Consider the following 19526-nt stretch of genomic DNA (forward strand, 5'->3'; position numbering starts at 1 on the left):
TGGCATACAGAGCCTGAAGATTGAATGCCTAGAAAAAGGAATAATAAACTCCTAATTCTTTGCCACTCATACTTAAACCAGAATAAACATATGTAAAATTCGTGCAGCAATGGAAGACAGGACCAGAGGAAAATAATTTAAATCACTGTATTCATGATGGGGAAAGGAATGAAATAATCAGTTTATTTAATTTCCAATTAATTAATTAATTAACTAACTAATTTCCAATAAAATACAAGGCTAAAAGTATTTAGCAAAAAAAAAAACCCCAGTTCTAAAACTGATTTTAAAAGTAATTTTTAATTTAATTACCTACAGATTGCAACCTAAGTAACTATAGATATACTAAAAAGATTTGCCAGACATCCAGCTCTAACAGAAATACTCCAGAAATTCATTAAGCATGCAACTAGGACAATTAAAATCCAGGCACTCGAGGTGCCAGTCTAGCCTGGAAGCAGGATGCTTCACCACAGAACACCTACTGGGATGATGAAGAGAAAGACCTAATATGTTTGGTCAGACTAACAATCAAAGCCTGTACTTTCAATGGTACGTACAATGCAGAATCAAAAAGTAATATAAAAAATGGTTTTCAAATATACTGCAGTGTGCCAATAGGTAACTGGACATTGGCTTAGCAACTTCCCTCTCCCAGCAAATTTAAAAAAAAAATAGAAGTCTGTAAATCACAGTTACCATTACAATTTTACCCATCACAGTTCAGAATTAATTATATAAATACTGATACTAACACTAAAATATCTAAATGCTTGGCAGAGAGACAAGATCTGAAATTAGAGATCCCTAACAACAGACAGGAAATACACAGACAGTTCTGAGATTAGAATATCTTTTTATATTTTAATAATAGCTCTTTTGGTAATACTAAGAATGCAAACAAGAAACATAATGTAAGTCATTATCATTATCTGCTACTTACTGTCTTAAGGGTCTGATTCTCTTCAAATTTAATGGGGGAAAAAATCATGCACTAATGAGATGACATCCCTTAGTGCAAGGGACTTTATCTCCTGCAGTGATTTCTGCTATTCTGAGAAAGGCCTGAATGTCAGTATTCAAAGACTCATGATCTCACCACAGGCATTTTTAAAGTGTAACATAAATTACTTTTAATAGCCAGATATATCATGATGCTTCCTAATGCCACAGTCTGAAAGGTAAGCATCAGTACAGGTACCCACTGAAACCCAGGATGAATTTCTGTCCTGGTAGAAGTCAGCTGAGAGAACAGCCACTCCCTAGAACATGAATATCAATGTAAAACCTAGAATATAGTATCACCCTTTTAAGTTTTAAGAAGTGTTTATTTACTCTTTAGTTTCTCTGCACACACAGAGCACAGGCTACATTAAACTATAATCTCCTACTCAACTGCACTGGTGTAAATGAAAGCACCCTCTGGAGAGCTCCGTTATCCCACCCATTTGTGAACTTTTTTGTTTGGTATTTTCATAAATTTTGGCATTTCATATGAAGTCTGGTCTAATCTAAAAAGGAACTATTGCTTTCATACATCAGTTATAGTGTTGCGGCTATGGCAGCAAAACATCTTCAAAGCAAAAGACTTCCATATAGTAATCCTTAGTTCAATATATAAATTCCCTTTCAGTAGACATTCAAAAACTACAAAAAAACTTCCTGACAGAAATATAAATGCAGATTAGATTTTAAAAGAACTGTGGAAACATTCCCTAACCACTTACCGTTGATTGACAAAAGGAGTGGAGAACTCTGCAAGTAGACGGAAGTTTCCAAAATAAGCCAGCAGACCTTTGCTCTGGTTAGCAAAACAAAACAGACACACAAAAAATCAACAATGTAGATGTGAAATTGTCATTAAAGTCTTCAAGTATACACAGAACTACACAACATCTCAATTTCTTCAAGAAATTCAGACTGATAGTGAGTTTGCCAGCTGTGGCCACCTTCCTTGCAATTTCAAAATTAGTTTTACCATAAAAGCTGCAATTTCCCTTCAGGAATCTCCTATCAGTAGCTTCTTACTTCAAATAAATCTTTAAAAGACTTACAGCTAAGTGGCCATGGAAAGGTACCTAGAGAAGACTTGTACAAGTAGTCATAGGTTATAATTATCATGATACTATTGCTGTCTAAAAGAATTATAAATATTTTTGATTTCTCAATGTTTAAACAAGCCCAAACAGGAACACTGTATACTAAAGAAAAATCTCCCTGCATTGCTTTAGGAACATAATTTGCCAAAGCAAAGATGAATTCTCAGCTCTAATTTGATAGCAGAAAGAGCATGTAAAGCCCTTTCATCCAAGGGCAGAGCTATATCCACATAATAATAACAACTGCTTTAAAAGTTCATGCTAACACTACATTTTCTGTTTACTCTAGCAACAACTAATGAATTTTCTGCATCAGGGATTAGCTTTGGTAGTGGTATTTTCATTTATCTAATATTCAGCTCTAATTCACTTTCATCCATGATAATATTAGTAGATGTAATTATCTTCAACCTGAAACAGAGTATTTACTTGTCAGCATACTTCAGCCCCTTTAAACTGTTACATGGGAAATCTGACACTAATCTGACATCTGGACACTTTTAATATTTTAAGCCTGGGATTCACACAGTGGGCAGGGAAAGAAATGGGGTAAATGAAGTAAATTGTATTTTGTAAGACTGCTTTACAGAATGAGCTTTTCAGAAGAAATTCAAGAGCATTATTCTATTCTGGACACCAAAGGGATTTCTACCAAGTTATCTGGACATCTTTGAGAAATTCCAGCAGCAGCAATGAGTATCTTAGTCTTTATCCTATAATACAATCCTTCCCCTTTTCCCCTCATTGTATGTGCACCACAGATCTTTATAGGTATAAAACAGTTAATGGTCTATTGTTTCCCCACCAAAGCAACCTTAAACAAGACGTCTCAGAGGATCAGTTTGTCATAACTGATTAAAAAAAAAAAAAAGTCATGAAACAGAAGAGGAAAAAAACCTACCCCAGAAAATACACATCCACCTGACTATAGTACATTCACCACAGTTAGGGATCACTGACCTATGGCCTTGCAAATACAATCACAGAAACATTAAGGTAGTAAAAGACCTTTAAGATCAAGTCCAATTGTTAACCCTGGACTGCCGTGTTCACCGCTAAACCATATCCCCAACTGCCACATCCACACACCTTCTGAACACTTCCACAGATGGCAATTTCATCACTTCCCTGGGCAGCCTACTCTGATGCCTGACCACCCTTTCAGTGTAGAAATTCTTCCTAATACCCAGTCTAAACCTCCCCTGGCACAACTCGAGGCTATTTCCTCTCATCCTGTCACTTGTTACCTGGGAGACAGAAACAGAACATAACGACTTGAAACCATTTCCTTCTAATTTTCCAACTAAATATTCAAGCTTGTGCTTTTATTTCAAACCCTTTTCTATAACCATATGAAAAGCCCCTCTGTCAATGCCTCTTTACAGCAAAAAACTGAGAAGAGTTTCAACTTCAGCCATTACACATTTTTGTTGAAGGAGTGTAATGCTGAAAAGGCATGTGCTTACCACAAATAACACATAAAAACATTTAGAAAGAATGATCATTGAAAGTATAAATATGCTTTTCATTAGCAAGTGAAAAATTTTTTCAACATTAAGCAAATGAGATATATAAAAGCATTGTCTTCAATCTCATCTGCTTGTTATGTTACTAGAATATACAGCACTTACCAGTACAAAATAGTAAGCATACAGAGCTGCCAAGTGATGTATTACAAAAAATTTGTCACCAATTGCCTTCCAGTAGTAAATAATAAGCAACAGATCTACAAAAGAACAGAAATAACTATAAAGAACATTTTATTATACAACCACTGACCTCAGAATAGTTTCTCTAAGTTTTAGAGATATGCCAAGATAGGGCATCAGTAGAAACTTTCTGAATTAATTATCTCTGGAGAGCATCTTTATCCTAAAGACTTCACTTCAGTCAAAACATTAAGCAACAGTATTCTCCCAACAATTGCAATAAATTATTACTTTCCCCATCAATGGAAGGACAAAAGCAATAACTTTAGCTGAAATATTTTGGAAGAAAAAGTGGATCCTGAATCTCATAGTGACTTCACACTTCTGACCCCAAAAATCTGGAACAAGTGACAAAAAAAAAGGTGAGGGGTCTACAGGGGGCATAGTAAATACACAAATACATGCAATAAATGCAGGGATCTATTATGGGGAACTTCTGAATCAAAAACAGGGAAGCATTTACCAAAATATTTTGCAAAAGGCACTTGGAATGAGAAGCATATTTATTTAATCCAAATTTTCCAATTACTGCAAAAATGACATAGTGGATCTGAGTTAATGTTATAGGGAAAGCTTTAACAGAAAAGTTCTTTCTTCTCTCATGATGGCCTGAGATTTCAGATTTTCTCTTCTGTACTGGAACAAGCAATTTCTGACCCTGCTTTCTCCAAGTGAGTACTGGAATATTAGTGGACTGGAATATTAGTGACCAAGGTTCCAAATCAAAGACTTTACCCCTGTGTCTTTTTTATGTCAAGTGTCTGCCTTGATCTCTTTTATATTAGCTATCCTCAGGCAGGGCTCTATATCATCTGACATAGCCATTCCACTTCCTATTAATAATTAAACATTAACTATATAAGGAAATGAGAGAGAATGAGTGGCCAGGTTGAGATCCCTGTTCAAAGGCATTCATTAATTCATAATTAAAATCTAATGCATAATTATTCAAAAATAGATACTGATTAATTTAAACATGGGAGAAGAAGTTATGGAAAAAACAGACTTAAACTAATCCACAGTTTAACTGAATGTGCCAATCACTAGATTATCAATTCCACTAGGGTAAGTAATCTAATCTGAGAGATAAACAAGTCCATGGCCCAGTCTCTGGTCAGAGACTTCATCCTAACACAAGAAGTTTTCCCTGAAAGTAGTTCAAGTCACAAGTTTTTATTTAGATAAGTAGCTATTTTCCCCACATAACATAAAAGAAAACTCCAAAGCATTTCGTAGCAAAATTTCCATGACAATTTTAGTAGACAGCAAAATTAAGAACATAAAACATACGTAGGAGTAAAGACCATACCAAGAAAATAATTTAAAACTTCCCTGTTTTATACACGACTAACTTTTGGCTTAAAGTGAGACTAAAAGACGGACAGGCAAGATCCAATGGCATCATTTGCCTCGGCTTGTATGGAGGGCTACTAAAATTCTTCTGCCAGAATTCTGAGGTCACAGGAAGAAACATATGATAAAAAAGCTACAAGTTGTAGACACTGTGAAGGGAGTGAAGGGCATTGCTCTAACACTTCCTCAATTGGCCAAAGGACAAAACTGAGCTGGAGTTGGTGGTTGCATATCAAACCATCACAAAGCCACACTGTGGCATTTCCTCAGTGCTTGGGGAGATATTCCATCTTTCATATCTGCTAGCAAGATCCTGTGATTTCACCACAACCCACAACTCCATTAACAATTATAAAGTCACAGTAGAAATTGTATGCACATATCACATCTTCAGCATAGTGGCTTAGTATGAATATATAGGTGTAGTCACTCAATATAAATATACAGGTTGTATGTGTTATATACACATTGCATAATTACCAGAAATGAGGTAGCCTGTGGTAATAGCAATATTCAGCTTCACAATTGAAGGGTCACCCCTGTAAACATATCAAAAATACATAGTTACAGCCTTTGTAACAACGTAATTTGCAAAGAACATACACATATCAAACACAAATGTCCATCAGGTCACCTTATTGTTGGCTCATCAGTAAGATATTACACAATCTGGCTAAGCAAGGTTCTAGTCATGAAAATTGATTCCTTTTCTACCCAGATAAAAGACATCCACTAAATAACCTAATGAGGACCAAGCCCTGCCTTGCTAGAGGTTAGAACTCAAACACAGCAAGTACTCTGAGCTGGCTTCTCTGGAAACTAAGGATGAAAGAGGACAGCCCAGTCAGTGTCTTTTAGCTTTAACTGACACTCTGTGTCTCCATTTTTGTTTTCTGCCTGTGTCAAAACCTTCCTAAGGATGACAACAATGTCTTGCTCAGCTGGTGCTTTTCATATTCATAATCAGATGGATGCTTATAGGGATAAACAGAATAGAAGCAGACATGAAAGGAATTATTTGCCAGTTCTTTGAAGTCAAGGAACCTTCGAGGAGAAATGCTTTTCAGAGAAGTTTCACACCTTTTTGGTGCCAAACATGCAGCAGGCAAATCTCTTCATAGCACACACACAACTTCAGTTCCTCTACAATGTTCAACAAACCCAAACTTGTGATTACAGATGAAAAAAGGGAAGTATCCACATTACAGCAAGCAACATTTGTACTTTCCTGTACTGTCCTCTGTGCATTCCTACTTTGAGGAGTTTGGTAAGCAAATCTCTTTTCCCTTGACATAAAGATCATAACTTATTTTTTTTAAGTAAGTTGTGCAACTAATCTAGCTACGTTTTGTGTAAGTATGAATCGAGTTTCAAGTGACAGATCAACCCATTCATAAAGTGTGGACTGCCCAAGACAAGCTGTGAAAGCAACCTTTGTTGTAAACTTTCCAAGAAAAAAAGGAACCTAACTGTGCTTACAGCCACCTCCAGTACAAAGTCTACCTCAGCCAAAACACAGTAAAATGCTATTGCTTAGCTTTAATTTCCTAATCCTATTAAAATGGAGCGAGCAGTGAAAGAGATTTCCTGTATTATTAAAATCTGTTCACTAAATTTTAAGGCTTTCTTAGTGTCTGAAACTGCTTCCCTCGTTGAGAGGGTAGCTAACAGGAAAATAGGACTTCCAAAATCAGAATTGTGCTGTTAGGCAAAGAAAAAACACTATCAGGAGAGTCTGAAGCTCACTCCATCTCTTAAGGTTGGCCATAGAGGAACATTTTTCCATGGCTTCAAAACCTGCTTTCATGAGCTACGTAGGTTGTGGGTTGAGTACATTTTTAGGTTTAGACATAGAGCATAGACAGATGTGTTCTCACAACTTTAGCAGAAACTCTTTAGTTACAGCCCTCCTGTTAGAGCTCCCAGATGCAGCAGCAGCTTCACAACCCAACTTCTGCGTGGTCCCAACACACTTCAACGCATCAGCACAAAGATTGAGCCTTCATATTCTTCTCCAGAGAAGACTGAAATTTGTTCCTTGATATTGGTAAACATGACTTAACTGGATAAGACAGGGAATGGTTCACTTCCCTTCTTTTTTCCCCAGAGAACGGTCACTTTGCAACAAACCTTCTCTAGACTTTCTAAACCAACACTTCAACATATATGGCTGCACTGTCCATCTGTCTCTTCCCTTCAAGTAAAGTCCATGTTAGAATCCCAAATTAATCTCAATTAACGGAAAACTTAGAGTTTAGTCTAAAATATTCTAGATTTCCTCATCTACCTCCTTGAATGGAAAGTGCAATGGAGTTAATGAGCCCTGATGTCTGTAGCCTAGTTTTGATGCAAGCAAGAGCCAGGAATGACAAACAGGGAGTGACTTGAATAAGCAAATGGGAAGAGCTATCTCTTTGGTGATTGCTAAGGAGGAATGTGTGGCAAATGAATTACACGTGAACATGCACAGGCAGACAGAACAAACAAAAGTACACAACTGACTTTCTTCAAAGTTCTTTGCAGATACAGTCATATAAAAGGCTAATCAAACATCAGACTTTGAAAACTGTAATGACTTTAAAGTGAACAGTCATAGGAAAGAGTCTACAACTTAATTCATTTATTTCACTTATTTACATCTTCTCCCTCTCCTTATCTGATCTCTACCACCTCCACATTTCCTACTGTGGGATTCTCACCACCTCAAAAACAATTTCTACATAGTTTATGTTAGCCAGTCTGTAGTACATACAGAAAAAAAAGAAAAGTGTGAGGAGAAGTTCCAGACCATAAAAAAAATGTATATATACACAACACTGATGCTTCCCTGTAACTTACCAATGCTCCAGTCTTTGTTATGAGCTACCCTATCTATTTTCAGTAATACCACAATTCTCTCTCCATTGAACCCAAACCCTTAGCAGGAGCTCTGATCCCTTCCAAGACATTGGTGTATCACTATCACCATGTATTTAAACTTTGCATGAACCCAGAAGTTATGCTGGCATATGTAGAGGCTCAGAACTGGTGATTTTTCATTATAGATAATAGATTTTTCATTATAGATTTTTCATTATAGATATCTTTAAATTATACAGAAAAAATGATTGGATACTGTCATACAGTCAATGACTACACGAAGATGGTGAAAATAACTAAAGGAAAAGATTGTCTGTATCAAAACCTTCCCAGTAGTCAAAAATCTGAGCATTTTCAGACTACCTGGGCTAGAGCTGTGCAACCAACCTGCATGAAGGATTCCTAGACATTTACTCACAAACTACTGAAACTAGATTCACAAATATTTCTTGTATTATTAGTAAGAGATTCCTACAGAAAGGCTTATGCATCCTTCATGTCTGTAAATGACCAAGTCCCATATCTTATAAGGGCATTACATTCCCAGACTGAGCAGCCTTGTAACAGTCCATCTGGTGTTTCCCATATAATTTGTTTTTTTCCTCTTCAGTCTTACTAAGGCTTCATAAGCAACATTAAGTTTTCAATATATTATACAAAAATATCTATTTATGTATAATGCAACAAAAAATTTCTCAAATTTACTAAGAACAAAAATAGTTTGATTCCTATTTAATTTGAATTTTTCTTGGAATTGCTTCTGAAAATTTAGGAAATGTAAAGATCCAATTTATTTGTCATCACCAAGAGGCTTTTATTTCTTCCATTCATGACTTCTTTTGTACTGTTTAGAACAACATCTCCTCAGACAAACTAGGATAAAAGCTTCTATCTGATAAAGCCTACAACACTCACCAAGAGAGCCATAATAACATGCTGCTTTTCAACATGGTTAACAGATCTCATAAGATATTCAGACTGTATTTGATCTCTCTAAAGATATCAGGATGCAATAAAAAAAACCAGCCAACTTAATCATATATCACTACATACAGAAGAGACCAATGTTGCCTAAATATGTGTTATGCATTAGTGTTACATTTCTTAAAGCCACATAACAGGTCCATGGCAGAATGCTTCAAGAACCCAATCCTGTCTAGTCCATGCTACATTGTCATTAACTTACAATAATGTAAGAGCAGAACAAGCATCAGATACTGTATTTATGTGAGTTTAAACTGACTCCCAGTGTGGTCCTTTGACAAGGTGAAATGCAACAGTCTATGACAGAAACATGAAATGAAACTTAAAATAATTAGCTATTCCTCAGGAAAAATATGGTCTCCTCCTTCTATAGGGAAAGAGTTCCAGAGGGTAATGAGTGAAGTATCAAAACACTGGTGCCAATCTATAATTAACTCAAACAAAATGAAGCCATATTGTTCCTCCTCCCTCAAAAAAGTGTGAAACAAAACAATATCATTAAAAAAAAATCAAGAAAATATAAGCTTATTATAGAATATTTTGTTAACTAGATAAAATATTAGAAGCCCATTTATTAAATATTCCTATTGCTTGTGAAGTGTTTAGCTCTTGAAACTTTCATACTTTCGTTAAAATGAAGATTGAAGGAGCTTTATGGGAGGCAGAAATATAAACATCTTCATTTATCAATTTAGACATATATATTTTAGACATATAATAGGCCACTCCAACTTTCACAGACATACACTCTCCAGATCTGTAACAGCTTTTCAATTTCACTTTAAAATTGTTAGAGTAAAGAGCATAGTTTCAGTCATGCTGACTTAGTCACAGTTTACTCTTTAGTAATTTATTATGCTATTGCAAATCAATTGCTTGTATTTTACCTATTCTGAACAGATAGACACTGAACTAAGACATTAATACTGACAAAATAATTATCAGATTTTCAAATAGTACAGACATAAAAATGGACACATCACAACTGCATATTTTAAAGGGAAATGAAATAATTATTTCAGTAATTAATACACTGCAGGATTCTTTTTCTCCTCAATTATGTCATTTTATTGTGTAAACACAATATATATGAAACGTGCCTTACCAGAGATGGTCAGCATTAACAGCATCATCGTACAACAAAATATATAGGCAAAACCCTCCAACCACCAAGGCGTGGAATGTGGACACTGTCCTGAAAAAGAGATCACAGTCACAATGGCATACTGCCATTCACAACTTCTTATTACTGTGCTTAAGGTAGGATGTTTCCAAAGACATTCTCAACTCTATCCAGATACTTCTGTGGAAGACAGTCATCTGCTCTTTATGCTATATCCAGTCACTTACCCAATGACAGGCAGGAAAAAACAGTCGAAAGAATCCATTAGATTGGAGCGGGATTGGCGATACTAGATAGAAAGCAGAGCCTCAAAAGTAACACAGATCTAAATTTTCCTCCAATTATTCCATATATTAATGAATCCTTAAAGACAATATGATATTTAGTTCTCTAACAAATGCTTTCTGGATTTTCCCATTTGCTGGAAAATTTGTGTGCATTTCATATTCGGATTGGCTCGTGAGTCCTGCAGCAGCAGGTTTCTCTTTTCAGGCACCAAATTAATAGATGACCCATAACAAGTCTGCCAAGTTCAGGTTTGGAAAGTGGCATTAAATGAAAAATCTTAAGTTTCAGACAGAACTTTTAGTGCATTTGAAGTAGTCTGGTTTTCAAAGATAAAACTTTTATAACAAAATGTTGTAGCTGAGTACCCAAGGTATAATAGCTACAGGTTCATATGAACTAGCAGCTTGCAGCTTTATTTTATACTTCTCTCCTTCGATATGTCACAGTAATCAGTTGCCTTGTCTCTGCTTCAAGTACTCAACACTTTTTTTTCCAAAGACAATAGTCTCCAGTATACAGGCTGCATGCACACTGCAGATAAACTCTGCATGTTAACAAGCACTTAAAGAGAAATACCTATTTACAGAGGCCCCAGCAGGATTTCTGCCAGCACACAGGCCAGCACCACTCCTGCCCTTTTGAGTCCACATGTATTCTTGGAAGGTAGAACAATGCAATGGGCATGGGTCCAAACTGTGTAACCTTCTTTCTCTAGCCATGGGTTTAACACTACTATAAACTGCATCTAATATTGTGTAGCTACTGTCCACTTTCCCACTTTTCAAGTGTGACTAGGAATACAGAAAAATTATGTGACAAAACAGCTGTACTGAATCATGGATACTGTTTGAAAGATGAGAACTAGGTTCAATGCTGTGTGATTGGAAACATCTTCACACCATATTCACAGCATTAACAATATGCACACAAATGTACAAATGCTGTTAGTTACTAGACTAGTCTTTGTACACATTGAATACATGTATTTGGAGGTCAGTAATATTTTAAATGTCCTTAAGGCACTCTCAGGAGTCTAAACTCTTACCATTCAAGATTTGAAGAAAACATCTTCCTTCCTATGGAAGACTTTGCAAAGAAAGAGCAGCTTATAATCCCTATTCTGTTTCCAGAAGTTATATTATTATCTATTGGCAACAGAAAATTCTGTAACTTTTCATAAAAGAAGACTCTATTTACAATTTGTTTAAAGAGTGTCATCGTGCTATTTTCAGCACCTTTTCAATAGTGTTCCAGCAAATTAAAGGAGATTAATATAATATGAATAGCCAAATGTAAGAGAAGCTAGATGAGAACAATTAATAGCCATTATAGCACAGGTTACATTTCCCCCCACCCCCTTTTTTTAACAAAGAAAGAAAATTTAATTATTGGAATTGTAATGACAATTGTTTAATTAAAAGGTCTACTCTTACAACACAGAATTAACAAAGATAGGAACTTTTCTTCCTTTTTTAAAACAAAGTAAGGCACGCAGTATTAGTGTTTGAGAAATAACTTGGAATTTTTGAACTTGAGGAGAGGATAATGCTGCAATAAGGAAAATTTGTCCTAGAATATACTCATGAGTTTACAGTTGCATTTGTCTCTGGAGTGGCTGTTTATTCGAACCTAAGTGTTCAGAACACAAGCTAGATACAAGCATAGCACTTGAAGGGGGAGAAATAAAAGAAAAAAAAAAGGCAGCAGAAGCAGATTTCCTCCTTAACTCTGAAGTTTCTCCATAGAAGACGGGACAGAAGAAGGGAAATAGTACAACACTGCATTTTAATATGGAATCTAGGTCAAGCTATCAAGCTCCGTACATTTCCTTGAAATTCCTGTCAAAGCTTGCATCCTTTAACTCCTCATTAAACTGCAAACAAAAATGTTGCAATTCAGCAGTGCATACTTGTTCCTTCATTAATATATTTTTTTTTCACAACTACTTAATAGCAGTACAAACGTATTATAGGAGAGGTGACAGGAATTTATGCACAACAACTTGAGGAGTTATACTACATGTGTCAAAATATAGTTTTTAACTCATTTTGAGCGTCTGCATACTTAAGATGCCAGAACCACTTACTTTATTGGTTCTTAATTCTTGGAAGGTCAGAATGAACAGATTGACAGTATGGGAAGAGCTGCAGCTCAAATTCTTAATTACAAAGCCCTCCAAACTGTAACAATATATTTTCAATGCTACAGCCCATTTCAGGCAGATGCACTCTTCCAGACCCAGCTAAGCTGATAAAAATGCGTAACCATCCTCTGTGCCAGTTTCCTTCAGGACTGCCAACAGAATCATTTGTGTGTGCACTCCCTACACCAGTTCAATACAGGACAAAATAACAACCATCTACTTTTAAATCATTTAAATTAACCCAACTCATTTCATTGGGAAACAGTAACTTTATCTGCAGAGTTGTCTGCAGAATAAATATATATCCATCTACCCTCTCTGAACTTACAAGATTGAGGTGTCTCTTAATTTTGGTGAAATACTGGAGTGATGAGGCAGTTTGACCAAATACTGTGTTTGGTTAGCAGAGGTGAAGTAGCACAAGCACAGTTAGCCTTTATTTCACTTCATGCCCTCCTCAGGTATAACATCAATAAACTGTTGATGAATCATGGTTTGTGTTTCATGCCTTCTAACTTCAGAAATGGATGAAGTCCTGGATCACAGCTCATCTCTGTGCCAACATCTACATCCTGCTATCAAGCCCAAGAAAAAAACGCAGAAAGAGGTAAAAAAGGACATAGCCTGGGATGCTGTATCAACTTGAGCAGTTAAACATCTTACTACAAAGTAGCCCAGAGATTATGGAGCAGCTTATTTCCAGCACACTTGTTATGTTCGAAACAATTCCTATGTTATTATGCAAAGCACTACACCAGCACATGGGGTAAGTTCTCACAAAGCTTATTATGCAATTCAAGGGCCACTTGATATGGCTTAGAGACAGAAGTTCAGCTCCAAATGCTAACAGTTTAGTTTCCCTGTCTGCCTCTATTATCAATTGTAACAGAGGTTATAAACCTAAGCTGCACTGATATTATGAACTGCCATCCTACAACGTTGTTCTGGCAATAGGTAATTATTCAAAGATGGAACTGAAATTAAGATGATGCCTTTAAGAACAATGCAAGCAGACATTTGCCAAATGGAAGGGCAAGACTATTTGAATTGCTAATGCTGCCTAGAACAATGGAAACAACTTTAAAAGTATCCACCTGATACTACCTCTAAACATCACTGAGGAGGAACAGTGATGCAACTAATGCATTTTGAGTGCAGTGACAGCCATACAGTACATATTTTTGAACTTCAAATTTGATAAAGGTCTGAAAAAATATTTTAAAGTTGTAATAGGCTACCCAAACAAAGTTGTCCTGCACCAACTGGAGAACCCTGTGTACCACAAATACCCTCTCAGAGTAGTATATTGCAAATAAAACCTCACTGATCATCCCATTTGCAATTAGTACCCTGTACTTCTTTTATGGCTTAAGAGAGAGGAAAGTGCCCAGGAAAGAATTACAGGGTTGAACAAGTTTCTAACAGTGTTCTATCTGAGGAAACAAGTGTAATGCAGGTGGGTGCATCTCAGTGATGGAATGCAGAAACACAAAAGGAGTGAGGAAGGTTTTTAGATTGAGTTTCCACAACTCTTTCCTGAATGTATACCCTGTGTTTGCCATAGCTTCTTCTTATTGCAGTCTCCTTTCCAGTCAACACATAGATGTACCTGTCAAACCTGACTCTCTTAAATACTATACCGAATATTAAATTTCTTGGAAAACCATAACTTACATAAAACAGTTTGTAGTGTAGTAGCACCAGAAAACAGAGAGCAAACTGCTCCGCACCTAAAAGCATGCCCAGAGATACACTAGCATTTAGATCATGCAATAAATTGCAATAGTTTTGATTTTCATATCAGTTTGAAATGGAATTTTGTATCTCTTCTCTTTACTAGAAGTGTCACAGAGCGTCACTTCAGCATATTACCTCTCACCAGGCACTGTTTTCTTTTTTTACTGACTTTCACGTCAGCATCACTGTTTAACAAAGTGTTTAATGTACAAGTGTTTGTAATGCTGTGTGTTCATGAAGCGGTCTCAACGTTTCATATGCATAATTTGTCGAGTGCTTGAAGCCAGCCCTCAGATCTTTACATATGTTTAACTAATAATTAACTACTAAGGTTTTCTGCAGTCTTATATATACACACAGGGGTGGTTCAGGTGTTGATGATTTCAGGTAGGTCACTAGCTGTAGTTGTTTTGAACACTCTACCTTGAATTCCATTCAATCTTCCTTTTTTGGCTGAGATTTTTAAAACCAGGTGTTATTCGTGTTGACACCCAGGAACTTAAAACATGGAACAGGAGCTGAAATACAGTAAAACTGGCAACAGCAATGCCGATAGTCAGGTTGCTGAAGGAAGCCATTGTTCTTCAGCCTGTGAAGAGAAGCAGAAGGTAATTTCAGTCCATTCTCCATTTAACTATTTTAAGCAGACACAGAAAGTGCTTTTGACAGGTAACTTATCAATAGAAATGTTATTCGCTAAAAGTTTCAACCTGTTCAATGTTTCCACTTAAGCCTTAATAGTATAAAATTATGCCCAGAGTTTTATATCTAGAAGTTGCATTTGGTTTTGTTTTTAACATTTGCACACTATATACATTTTTGTGACCCAAAGTTGCATGTATTTTATCTTTACAGAAAGGTCAGGGAGGACCAATGACTAGTGCAACTGCCAGCTCTAAAGCCTCCACTCCTGTCCCAAGCTCCAGAGTTAAAACTCATCTCATTCTTACCAGATTGACTGCTGCCAATGGGATTCTAAAACACAACAATGAAATCAGATAAGCATAGTAGCGAGGTTTTTGGGTCAGCCTCGGGGAGCAATAGCCTCACTGCAGCTTTCTGGTTGTGTACTTTACAGAGATAATAGTTCTCAATTTGCACTGTGTTCACACTTGAGGGCTCATCTGTATCTTAGATCTTTTCTTCATCACTGAAGTCTAAACTTTGCACAATTTCACAGCATACTGAAAAGCTTCCTATCATCAGAGCTAGTGGACTTTTCAGTTGCTGCATGTTTAGCTGTTTCATGAGGTCTAAATAAATAGTTCAACAATTCTGAACATAAGTATCAGTCTGTCAGTGCTTCAGTCATTTTGCCTGAGTCGTCAGTATTTGCAAGACAGAATGATATTTTTCCAGAAGCCACAAACTTCTGACATACATCTCCACTTTGATGGTGATGTGTTTCATACTCCAAGACTGGCAGAGGTTACAAACTCATAAAACATCAAGTTACATTAAGTCAAACAGAAAAGGGGAAAAGAAAGGCAAAAGGCTTCCTTTAAAATATTTAAATAATGGTTTTAGTATCTATTCAAATAACTGCTGTCACTTTGGTTTTACTTATGAAAATATATAAAAACAAAATTAAGACTTATACAATAGCATAACTTAATGTTACTAAAGCAACCGAATGGTCAGCAAAAACTGATACAATTACATAATACACTTATGTCCACCTTTATTTCACATGCATTACAGAATGAGTGAACATGGTTTAGATTTTTGAAACTGTATCTGCATTGCAGGTGGTAAGAAACTTGAATTTCAGCAGGAAAAAGAAATAGAGAAGTCCACCAATGAAAATAATAACTTTTTTAAAATTAAGTACAATATTCTTACTTTGCAGGGTAAATGGTGAGTATATTGAAACAGATAGATCAGGAAAAAAATACTTTTGTCTTCAAAGATGTAGTAGCAGAAGGTTCGATGACCTCAAATTTTTTCCCCTCCATCTCCTTTTCTATTTATTCTCCCCAGAACTGAAGAGCAATAAACATCCTCTGACTGGTACCCACAGAGCTACAGCTATATAAACAGAATGCAGGACAAATAAGAGTAGATTTGCTGAGTTAAACCTGCACCTATATCATATGGATTTCATGTGTTTACTTCAGACCACCTTTAATCCTGTCCTAGGGACTCCACGGTTCTTAGAACATATTTGATGTGCTCCTGGGGCCTATCTAGGGCTTGCATGCTCTGGGATAGCTATGCAACACAAATCAAAGGGCAGCAAGTGGGAGCGATCAGAAGATTTAGTTCCTAAACACATTTTTAATCCAAACTATAATTTTAATGTACACATGCTGCAGTGCATTGCATCAAAGTAGTTGATTCCAATTGTTTTCTGGTTACCCGTTCTAGTTCAGCAGCATACTAATCCTGCATAGTTTTTAATGTTACTCTATTAAAACTTCCAATTTCAATTACTATCCTGAATATTCAGTATCTTCAATTCTCCACATACTTCTCCATCTGCCTCCACTGACCAAGAAGATACAAAACACAAATCAAACTTTACACAGTTTTTACACAGTTTAAAGTACCTGAGCCAATGGGTGTTAAACTTGATTTTCTAAAACTTTACCATTTGAAGAAACAATGAATTTAGTATCTTCCATTTTAAACCCATTGAGAAGGGCTGTATGTTACAGATTCTACTCCCAGGGCCAAAAACTTTGTTATTACATCACCTCATTTGTAGTAACCAAATCTCCTCTTGGACAATGTAAGAAAAAAAAAAAATCAGTTGATTTAATTCCTAAAGTGAAGGAAGCCAAAATCCAGGTGAAGGACAATTCTCTTCAGAAAAACAGCAAAATCACTGAATATCAATCACACCTATCTCATCCTTTTGACTAAAATAAAGCAATTCTCGTGATGCTACAGGTTTTATTCACCTGCAATGACTACACTAGTACCTCTGAGTTTCAAAGACACTGACATAATCTCTTGGACAAGAGAAAGTCATGTTTTGTTTTGCTTCCTTAGTACTAGAAGATTTTATTACATAATGTTTCAGCGTTTGACAGGTGTTCATTTTAGTACAAATTATGGAATTAAACAAAAAAATCTTCCAACCAACCCTTGCAAGAAATGCATTAGAAGACTAATCTTTCTCCTAAGAAACTTGTACAGGGCCCTTATTTTAAGAAAGGCAACTTTCACTGAAAGCATCTGATCTGACTTTCAGGAGTTTTAGCAGCAAATACTGAACAATGATGCCCACAAAGGAGAAAGGTATGAAGGTTTAGGGAAGAAAAGAGAGGCAGAGAAGACACTATAGTCAGTCAGCCTCTGTGGCTGGTCTCATAGATACCCAAGTTTTGTAAGCCTAATTTCATACAAGCTTATCACGACAGACGCTGTTTAAGTAAATGAACTACCAATAATTTCATGTTTTAATTCAGCAAATTAATAGTGTTGTATTTTAATTCAATTCAAGGACCAGGTGTAAACACAGTGTTTCATGTGAGATCAAAAAAAACCGTTCAGCCATAAACATTTTTTTTGTATCTCTTAGTCATTTTCAACTATATCTTGTTTAACATGAAAATTAACTGTTGTTTAGCAGACTCCCTTTTCATTTACAAGAAAAACATCCATGTTGTCAAACAAAAGCTTATGACTTAAAAGAAACATAACAAGCTTCTGATTACATACAATTTCTTTGCCCTGAGGACAGTGACCAAAATTAGTAGGTCAAAGGCAGCTTCAACTACACTATGCTTTTTTTCCCCCCAAGTATCTTCTTATAGCTGTCCAGCAAAGTCTGATCAAGTTACAGAATTTAGTGGACTATACATGAGCAGACACTTTATCACTCAAACTGCATAGTCATTGATTACCACTCAATCAGCTGATGCAGGTTTTGAGCTAGTGGAAGGCTGGGTGGGGAGGGAGGTTTAGTGTAACTACTTTGTAATTCAGGAGAAAAAAGTACTATATCCAGGTTGGTTCTTCACCACTAACTTTTTAGCAGTAGTATTTTCCTGGCTTAGCCAAAATTACTGTCTTAACCATTCAGTTAGACAATAATTACACATGGTTAGAACTTCACTCTTTCAGCTTTTCAATGAAGTCTCCAGGTAAATAAACACTACCAAACACTTGAAAGAACAATTTTCAGCAAGATACTGCTTACGTACGTCTAGTGTGATTTCAAATTACTCTATTGAACCAGTAACTTCGAAAAACTTAATAACACAGCTTTTCCATCATACTCAGTAAGAGCTAAAAATATGGGGTTTTTATCTGCTATTAACATGCAGTGGTTTTCCTGCAATTCTGTTTCTACCTGAAATTTAGAAGAAAAAGCACAACATTAAGACTCCACATTCATTCACCGCAAATATGAAAACATTAGGAACTTCTGATAGAAACAAGTCTGCACTCACTGGAAGAAGATAAAGGAGCAGAAGAGTTACCAAGCATTGTACCATCAAAGGCATTTAACATTTATGTTCCCCTCATCTTACTGTTTCCACATCAATTCTTCACATCATAAAAATAAGAAATGCAATAGTATAGCCACAAGACATGGTAAGAAGGTGCAGATGAAGGTTTAAGGCCCACAGCCCTTACTTTCTTCAAGACTGGATTTCAAGATGAATTGGATCAATTTCCAAACAAGATTACAATCTAAAGCTGCTAGTGATACCAGGACATCCCATTCAGTCCTATGCTCTCCTAATCCGCTTGAAACTGAAAGCCAAATCCCATAGTTGTAAAACTTGTCACACCAATCTGCAGTGAGCAACTTTGGACTGTTTGCACATTTTCTAATAAACCCAGTAATAAAACATCTGCAGTGCTGGAGCTTTGCTGTGCTGTTGGCTCTGAAGGGTAGTTTCTATTGCTCCAGCTAGATTAGATGTACTGCGTTTGATATCTTACTTAGCTCGGTAAGCAGCATTAAGGAGAAACATGACAAAATTCAAGCTACTCACAGCTTAAGCCATCCCCTTTTCTATTTAAGGCTATTCACCCCCCAAACTCCACTCTGCTTTCCGCTCTTAGAACACCACAGCCACCGGCAGATTAGGCTCACTTTTTATAAAGGGTGAGGTGTCCGCTGCGATACCATTTACCGAATTTCCTCAAACCCTCCAAGGAACCGGGAGCCGCGAAGCCACAGCGAGGGAAACCCCCCCACAGCGAGGGACACACAACCCCCCCCCCCCCCCGCTCCCCCCGCTCCAGGCCGACCCCGCGGGGTCGGGGCGCTG

General features: G+C 36.5%; 1 protein-coding gene across 5 annotated transcripts in view; it reads right to left on the minus strand.

Moving 5' to 3' along the window:
- Window positions 1-19526, minus strand: part of TLCD4 (TLC domain containing 4) — a 40438-nt gene that overhangs the window by 7235 nt on the left and 13677 nt on the right. For 4 of the 5 annotated variants that reach the window (XM_064664721.1, XM_064664719.1, XM_064664720.1 and 1 more), the window contains exons 2-6: window positions 14719-14884; window positions 10110-10199; window positions 5642-5700; window positions 3731-3825; window positions 1728-1801 (exon numbers count right to left, since the gene is read on the minus strand). In XM_064664721.1, coding sequence (XP_064520791.1) covers window positions 1728-1801; window positions 3731-3825; window positions 5642-5700; window positions 10110-10199; window positions 14719-14873 — 473 coding nt within the window. In that variant the 5' untranslated portion in view covers window positions 14874-14884. Of the gene's footprint in view, window positions 1-1727; window positions 1802-3730; window positions 3826-5641; window positions 5701-10109; window positions 10200-14718; window positions 14885-19348; window positions 19479-19526 lie in introns of those variants that run through there. The other variant, XM_064664717.1, reaches the window with a different exon arrangement.

This window comes from Pseudopipra pipra, chromosome 9 (assembly GCF_036250125.1).
Source record: "Pseudopipra pipra isolate bDixPip1 chromosome 9, bDixPip1.hap1, whole genome shotgun sequence".
Lineage (NCBI taxonomy): Eukaryota > Metazoa > Chordata > Aves > Passeriformes > Pipridae > Pseudopipra > Pseudopipra pipra.